General features: G+C 40.9%; 1 protein-coding gene across 1 annotated transcript; it reads right to left on the bottom strand.

Moving 5' to 3' along the window:
• Nucleotides 1–1,124: 1,124 nt before the first annotated feature.
• On the bottom strand, nt 1,125–8,416 carry MRPL19 (mitochondrial ribosomal protein L19). The gene is made up of 6 exons (XM_019634444.1): nt 8,303–8,416; nt 7,995–8,112; nt 5,027–5,145; nt 4,691–4,825; nt 1,630–1,814; nt 1,125–1,503 (listed from the first exon to the last, which is right to left on the bottom strand). Exons 1-6 carry the CDS (start codon nt 8,403–8,405, stop codon nt 1,282–1,284), a joined length of 882 nt encoding a protein of 293 aa, XP_019489989.1. The 5' UTR covers nt 8,406–8,416; the 3' UTR covers nt 1,125–1,281.
• Nucleotides 8,417–8,848: the final 432 nt, after the last annotated feature.

Genomic DNA, 8,848 nt, shown 5'->3' with positions numbered 1-8,848 from the left:
AGACCTCAAATAAACAACCTAATTCTACACCTCAAGAAACTAAAAAAACAAAACAAAAAACTGAGCTCAAACTTAGCAGAAGGAAATAATAAAGACTAGAGCAGAAATAAATAAGAGAACAGAAAAACAAAAAAAGTTTAACAAAACTAAGAGTTGGTTTTTTGATAAGCAAAATTGACAAACCTTATTCTAGACTAACCAAGGAAAAAAAAGTCCCCAAATCAAGTTTTAAATGAAAGAGGAGACATTAAAACTGAGCACGAGCTCTGAGCAACAGGGCTGCCGGTTCGATTCCCACGTGGACCAGTGAGCTAAGCCAGCGCTGAGCTGCCAAGAGGTGGCAGGATGGCTCTGCTGGTGAGAGCACGTGCTCCTAACAAGGTTCCAGTTTGATTCTTGCATAGGATGGTGGGCTATGCCCACCCGCAACTAAGATTGAACATGGCACCTTGGGCTGAGCTGCTGCCCAGATGGCTCAGTGGATAGAGCGTGCTCTTAACAACAAGGCTGCCGGGTTTGACTCTAGCATGGGATGGTGGCTACACCACCCGCAACCAAGATTGAACACAGCACCTTAAGCTTAGAGGCCACGAGCTGCCAACAGGTGGCTGGATGGCGACTAAACTTGGAGCTCAGCTAGCTGCGCCCTCCATGGCTAAGATTGAAGGACAACAACTTGGCTGTTCCCCTTCCCCAATGCTCCAACACTGTTCCCCTCCCTCAATTCCCCAATAAAATCTTTAAAAAAAAAAGAAAACATATATACGTAACAAACGAAAAGAAATGCAAAGGAATGATTAACACAAAGTGAGGACAGTGCCCACAACTGGGAGAGGGGAGGGATACAATTCCAGACACACAGTAGTCTCCTTAGATCCTAAATCTCCTATTTCTTAACTTTCTTAGATATTACTAAATGTTTTACTTAACTTCATGGTGGGTACATAAAAGCTCACTTTACTATTCTTTAAACTTTTCTGTATTCATGATGTATTTCACAGATTTAAAAGTCATCCTACCCACTTCTTTGTTCAGAGTCCAGGCTTAATGAAAAGCATTCTGGTAAATTTGACTGTATTGTAGCGTTGCCCCCAGTAAGAGAATGGACACTGGACAACTTGGCATGCATTTCCCTTTTTAAAGTAATAAAGTGATGTACTCATTTTATTTTTTTAAACAGTATTCATAAAATGAATGCTAAGTCAATTTAATGACTATGTCCTTATACATGAAATCTGCGAGTCCGTATATCCTCTGCAAGTAGCTAAAGTCATTCTCAGATCAGGGCTTTTGTGATGCTTTAATCTCATCCCAGACTGCAGCTTCGATTTTTGAAGTATCATATTCTCTCATCATATCAAACTCAAGCCACGGCTGACTCCATTTCTGAGCTTCTTTCATTTGCTCTTCAGTTAAGTAAAGATCAAATCTGATTCCTTTAATATTAAATTTTGGACGTTCCCAGCGTTTGGACCAGGGCTTAGGCTTCATTTTTACTTTCAGCTAAGGAGGACAGTTAAAAAAAAAAAAATTAGGCTGATAGTCATAAGCAAAATTCTTCTAAAAGTTTTCATTAAGATGAGTCTTATTTTATGCTTAAGCTTCCAGTTCCAAATGTACAACTTATACCTGGTTAACAGGAACTTCGTGGGTAGCTTCTTGTGCTATTATTGGCTTCATATTAATATCAAAAGTGCTGTATTCAGGAAGGGCATCTCGTAAGTATAGCAAGCTGTCATCCAGCCGTTTCTCTAACTTGACCACTTGGATCTCTTGGATTCTAGGATTATAAAGTTCAAAGCAAATCTCAACACCTAAAAAGAGAAAAAAACAGTCTTACAATCTGAATCCTGATTCCTGCATAAGCCTCACACTAGGGTAAGAAATATTTCATCAAGGAACTAGCACAGCGTTTTGCACATAGGAAATGTGACATAAATCTGTAATCTTTAAAATAAAGATGATTGAAAGAAACTAAAATTCATATAGATTAAAAACTAACAAAATTGGAATTAGAATGACAGAGTCAAAAGAATGATGTCTTCTATAAATGTATTGAGTCACAGTCTCTTCAATTCTGATAGCATTAACTTAGTTGAAGAAAATTTGAGTCAATTCTTCACTCTTGTCGTGGTTTATTTCCCAATTACTTAAATAAAACTCTATCTTCTACATTAAGAGCAACAGGATTAACGATGCAAAAAGAGTAAGTACCTTTTTAAGTTCTAACTTTGGTTTACAAGCCCTCTTAAGGATGGCCTAGGATTGTAACACTCTAGAGCCTTTCATATGAAGCAAGCTAGGAACAGCTCTGCATGCTTCCAAGATGCTACAAGTAATAATATATCATCTGTATCATCAAACACTTAAGGGCAAGAGTGTATTTTGAGATTTCCTGAAATAATCCCAAGAGAAATACAAATATAACTATATGATGAACATTAATACCTATTGTTTAATACCTGGATTTAATCCAATATTTACTAAACAACTATTTTGGTCCAGGCACTGTGTGTACAGCAAAAACAAAACAGGTAAGATCCTTCTCCTCCCATAAAACTTACATTCTAGTGGATGACAATCGATAAACAAACCAACAGGGTAATTTCACATAGTGAAAGCGATACAGGGTGATGACATTGTGACTGGGGAAGGGGCAACTTTACTACAGAGAAAGCCTCTCAGAAAAGATGACATTTAAACTGATACTACAGAGGGCCAAGAATACTCCAGGCTGAAAGAATAGCACATGCAAAGGCCCAGGGATCTTAACAAATATGCCATGTTGAAAAAAACCAGAAAACGCCCGTTCGTGTGGAGCATAATAACATGGTGGATCAGGAGAGTAAAGCAGCGATACTGCAGTTGCAGGCAGGGGCTGGCGGCAGGGACACGAGTAGCAGCAAGAGATGGAGCAACACACAAAACTGGGATACGCTTTTTGGAGACTGAGCCATGAAAACTTGCTGGTTGACTGGATGTGTGAAAGAGAATAATTAAAGACAGCTCCTAAGTTTTTGGTTTAAGTAAATGGGTGGGGAGTGTACCATTTATGGAAATAGAAGAAAACATGAAAAGAACACAATGAGAGGGGAAATCGAGTTCTTCTGAACTTGTTTTATGCTTGTAAGACATCCAGATGGAGATGCCGAATTGGTAGCTGTATGTGCGAATCTGGAACTCGACAGGGTCAGTGCTCGAGATACATATTTGGGAACTGTCATCATATGAGTGATATTTAAAGCTAGTGGGTTTGAAAACACCACCAAAAAAAGGAAGCATCAATGGGATAGGTACAGGCAGGTAGGTGACTGTCAAAACGTACTGCAGAGAGCAAGCTAAGGCTTTTGAGTATTCTGTGTCCAGCACTTCATGTACAACATCACAATCCACTGACCACAACCCTGGGAGGTAGAGACTATTATTATCTCAACTTTAAAGAAGAAAATCAAACCCAGGTTTGTCTGACTCACACCTATGCTCACGTCTTTCTATGACAAGGTTCCTCCAAATACGCAACCTGAATGGAGGCACAAGTTCAATCAATTGATCAGTTAGTCAATTCCTGCTCAGCTCTTACATGCACGGTACACAGGTACATTACAGGAGAAGGACCACAGCAACCACTTTCATATGTTCAATTTCTTTTGAACCTAATACTTCACTGCTGGAGGCAATGAAGCATTCAACATTCAGTATGAAAACTTTGGGCCAGCCGAGTGGCACATTGGTTAGGAGTTGGCTTGGGATGCTAGCTCTGAGCAGCAGGACCCCGGTTCGGATCCCACATATGAGGGTCAGTGATGCTGCGCCCCCTATACAGCTGAGATGGTGAACAACAGCTCAACCTGGAGCTGGGCTGCCGTGAGTCGCTGGCGACGGCATAGGCTGCAGTGGGGCTGGCCAGCAGCTGCTGTGAGCTTTCGTGAGCTGCTGTGAGCAGCCGTCCATTGGCCGGAGAGCAACTGCCTCACCCGGGAAGGGTGCAATGATAATACCAACATGGGCCAGTGAAGCAATGTCCTCCACAACTGGACTGAAGAACTGAAGGACAGTGACTTGTCTTTTCCCCTTTGCCGATTCCCCAACGCTGTTCCCCTACCCCAATTCCCCAATAAAATCTTTAAAAAAAAAAAGTACGAAAACTTCACTGTTCCGGACATTTTGATTCATAATCTTTCTAAAATTTTACCACTCGTTCCTCTGCCTTATTAGGCATAGCAAACACAATTTTGCCCTTTTAAAAAATTCCTCTGACTGTTATAAAACTGATCCTTGTGGTGACTGTTGTAATATAAAGCCAAATGGGGGCCATTAATTTTAAGAGAAAGTAACTCATAAGGACATCATTATGTTTACAATGTTCTGATGGGTTATTTTCTCCTAAAATGAATGCCACACTACTTTATTGTCACTTGTCTCCTCCTATGATGCTGCCACAGTTTGGAAAGTCTACTTCTAATGGTTGTTGTCCCTGTAATAAAAGAAGTCTTCAAGGGAAAACAGAGCACCAATGGTACTTAATCAGCAACCTCAATTCTCATACTCTTCTTAGGCCACAGGGTCCATGTCACCCTGCAGAGCCCCCTGCACTTTCAAGTTCCAGGTGTCTTATCCCAGGATGAAGAAAACAAAAAAGAATACTGGGATAACATTTTCCAGAAAATCAAAATAATGACATGGAACCTACCTTGTCCTTCGATAGTATTCCTTAGGATAAAAGTAGCTCCAAGTCCAGTTCCGGATCTCTGGATGCAAATCCCCAGAAATTGGCTGGTTTTCCCACTGGCGTATGGGTCAGCCGTAGTAACACGAAGAATGCTTCCTATAAATTCAAAAGTGAAGTGAACTTTTGCATACGATGCAGAAACAAATAATGGCATTTCTATGTAACTTCATAACTTCCTGAAGAGTTTAATAAGTACGTCATATGGGGAAAACCCAAATATGTGAAAAACAATCTTCTCTATGCCAAGAAAACTACCCCACAAGCCGCTAATAATAAAAGCATCCAGTTCTTACTGACCAACATAGAACTCTGGAATATGGAGCATTTTCCTCCTTTCTAACATATCTTTTCTTTCTATCTGAAATTTCAGAGGATTTGTTCTTCCCCTTGGAGGAATGAATTCAGGACTCAAAAACCTGCAGGTAAAAAAAAAAAAATTAAAAGCAAACATTAAAGACCATTTAAAAAGAATCTGTTGCTTTCTAAAAAAAAAAAAAAAAAGATTATGATTTTGAAGTGTTTTATTCTTCCCTCTCTACATAAGAAAAGTCTATCAAACCTTGTCAGTGCTTATGAAATTAGCTAACAACCCTAAGTACTCACCTGGGTGTTAAAGGCTTTATTAAATAAACATTTATAGCATAAATTAATCCTTACAACCACCAGGTAGGTTTGGTATCACTATCTTCTTTCCACAGATGAAAAAACTGAAGCTTGGGGAGGTTAAATCACTGACCTATTATTATATTAGCTATAAACTTATCAAGTTAAGATTTAAATGTAGCCGTGTCTGTCAGGCTCCAAAGCCTGCAAACATAACCACAGGCCTCATGTTGAGCTGTACGTGTTACAATAAACTCTGCTGGAAAAGGTATAAACACATAAATCATCAATTGCAAACTGACTTGAAAAATAACCTCCCTATTCTCTTTAACTGATTTTAAACTTATGAAATATTTAATCTATAGGAAAGTATAAATAACACTACAATGCAAATTCATGTCCCTATCACCCATCTCAAGAAATCAATTATCAATATGGTTGAAGCCCTTGTGCACCCCTCCCTGCCCCCATAGTTAATTACTATGATGGAATTAACTAAACTTGGCGATGATTATTCCAATGCATTTCTTCCTTTTCCTCAATTTCCTACTTTGAAAATTTCCATACCTACCAAAAGTTGAATAGTAATACAATGAACACCTATATAAATTTCACTTAGTTTCGCCTAATTTTGCTATTTATTTGCTTTATATATACATATAATTTTTTTTCCTAGACCATTTGAAAATGGCAAGCAGCAAGGCCTTCCATCCCTAAATACTTTAGAAGGCTTCTGCTCAGAATAAAGACATTCTTCTACATTTATCACAATTCCTTTATGACACCTAAGAATTTCAACATTAATTCAGTAATTATAATCTAATATATAGTTCATATTTAAATATACCCAGTTGTCCTGGAAAATGTCTCTTATAGTTGTTTGTTGCCCAATCCAAGCTACAAACAACTTTCACACATTGTATATGGTTGTTAGTCTCTTAAACTAGAACTATTCCCAATCTTTGTATTTTTATAACACATTTTTGAAGAGTGAAAGCATATTGTCTTATAGGCCATCTCTGGATTCTGGATTTGTTTATTGTTTCCACATGCCTAGACTAAGGTTAAATATTTTTGGTAAAAGTATTACAGAGGTGATGATGTGTTCTTATTTTGCCATATCAGAATATCAGCTTGTACCACTATAGGGAAAGCTAGGTTTGACTGTTCTGTGAAAGTGGAGAGTTTCCCCTGTACATTTTTTTATACTTTACAGTCCAGCGGTTCTCAACCTGTGGGTTGCGATCCCTTTGGGGGTCCAACGACCCTTTCACAGGGGTCGCCTAAGACCATCGGAAAACAAAAAGATATTTACATTACGATTCATAACAGCAAAATTAGTTATAGAGTAGCAGTGAAAATAATTTTATGGTTGGGGGTCACCACAACATGAAGAACTGTATTAAGGGGTCGTGGCATTAGGAAGGTTGAGAACCGCTGCTTTACACATATATGAGTGTATGTCTGGGCAATATAAAAATGCTACCACGCTCTATCAATTCTCCTGTAGGATGCTTTTTTCACATATCATATTTGTGAAGTTCATCCTTGTTAGCTTTAGTTCATGCATTTTTCACTGCTGTATAATAGCCCATCATATGAATGTATTTGCCTATTCACCTACTGATGGGTATTTAGGCTGCTTCGGAATTCTTCCTACAAACAATACTTTTGTGTGCATTTTTGTACGTACCTCCTTGTAGTTATTATTTTCTTTAATTTGTATACCCTCCAGGGTGTAAAGGTATACAACTTCAAACTTACTAAATTTTGTTAAACTGTTTTCCAAAGAAGTTATACAATTTACATTCCATTTGACTGAATTATAATAAGTGTTATCATTTAAGAGAGCTAGTCCTTTTCCACCTTAAATAAAAAGTTGCATAAGGAAACCTTTTATAAATCTCTAGGTTCCATAAATTCATTTATTTCAAGTCAGAACCAAAGAATATTTGAAATGCTAAACATACACACAAGCACGCAAAAATAATCAAACCAACAATCTAGAGTCCTTTCAGCAAGACTATAATTACACCGTTTTCCCTCCCAAAGATCGTTTTCCCTCCCAAAGATCGCCTTATTAAGAAGGCTGTTATACCGGTCACAGAAACACTTTCTGCAAATCCTAGGGCATCGAAATTTACATGTACCTCCAAAGTTACCAGCATTCTTTTAAGTGAACAAGGTTTTGAAGCACACTGTTTTGAAGAGTAAATTTCAGACACAAACTAGTGGGAAATTTTACGACTCTGCTGCATATCTCAAGAAACGAACACACGGTGAATGGGGAAACTAAAACGCAGCGAGTCCTGGCCAATGCATTTCCACCCAGGCGAGGAAAGAGTGACTCCTGAACGTAAACGGGTAAAATACGATGTGCTTCAGAGAAAAACTATTGATGCAGGCCAAATGCTGGTGTGAAGAGCTTCAAATCTAGGGAATCCCTCCATACTTGGAGGGTTTAGTAAGACTACAGAGAAAGTTCAATACCGGCTCGAGAGAAGAGGGGAAGGCAAACCTGGGTTACGTGCTTTTCACACGCGGGCTCAACAATTCAGCACACAAGTACACAGAGTGGGAGTTCAGGCTCCGCTTTAGAGCCGAGATCTTTGTTTACGAGCAAATACAAAAAGCGGGAATCGCGCCCGGGTCCGGACCTCACCTGGTTTTCTGGGGCGGGGGGCGGCGCTTGTCCACGATCACCGGTTTAGGCGGCGGCTTGAACGCGCCAGGTTCGGAAGGTCCAGTGCTCCGCTGCCGGCCCGGCCCCGCGTGGGCCCCTGCGAGAGCGGACAATGGGGGTTAAGACTAATCGGGCCTATCCTGAGCTCCCACGAAAGCCTGCACTCTCCCCCGGCTCGCGGTCCCACACCACAAGGGGCCTCCGCCGAGGTCGTCCTTTGCTTCCAGGCTCGCCTACCCCCAGCCTAGCTCTTCTGCGCTCCGGCTCGCAAGCCCCTTTCCACTTACGGCAGGCGACAGAGGCCGGCGCAAGGAGCAACGCCCTGGCGACTCCAATGCTCCGAGCCAGGCCCATTGCTGGTCCACAGCCCCCGGCAATGGAGGCCGCCATGCCTGATCGTACAGATAGAAACTACAACTCCCAGTAATCAGTGCGACGAGATTGCGGCATGCTATGGCCGTATGGTAGCTGTTATGGGACAAAATTACCAAGTGTGTCTAGCGCGCTCGCTCTCTCTGTCTCTGTCTCTGTGTCTGTGTCTGTCTCTCGCCTCCCTCGCTCTTCCTCGCTCCTCCCCCACCCTCCCACTGATAGAGCCTCATGTGGCAATCAATTTTCGTGATTCAGGACTCTCAGACTCAGCAGAGTGGGGCAAGTGATGTTCACCAGGTTAATGTAGATTCATGGGCTAGGGATGGCTGCTGGCCAGGAAAGTGCCTTCAGCTTTGTGTGAGTTGGGTGGGGGCAGGGTCCCAGGAGTCACCAGGGATGAGCTAGCAGAGTTTACCAGGCCAATGCAAATTCAGCAGGACGGGACTCAACACATGAAAATT

Source organism: Hipposideros armiger, unplaced genomic scaffold (assembly GCF_001890085.2).
Source record: "Hipposideros armiger isolate ML-2016 unplaced genomic scaffold, ASM189008v1 scaffold_1669, whole genome shotgun sequence".
Lineage (NCBI taxonomy): Eukaryota > Metazoa > Chordata > Mammalia > Chiroptera > Hipposideridae > Hipposideros > Hipposideros armiger.
Note: the sequence above shows the minus strand (reverse complement) of the source record. Positions and strands in the feature narration are given on the sequence as shown.

Excerpts from the sequence above, each read along its gene's own strand:
- MRPL19 (XM_019634444.1), bottom strand. The coding sequence starts at position 8,405 with ATGGCGGCCTCCATTGCCGGGGGCTGTGGACCAGCAATGGGCCTGGCT. Across the intron at positions 5,146-7,994 it reads CCCCCGCCCCAGAAAACCAG|GTTTTTGAGTCCTGAATTCA; the intron begins GTGAGGTCCGGA and ends TTTTACCTGCAG. Across the intron at positions 1,504-1,629 it reads ACGAAGTTCCTGTTAACCAG|CTGAAAGTAAAAATGAAGCC; the intron begins GTATAAGTTGTA and ends TGTCCTCCTTAG.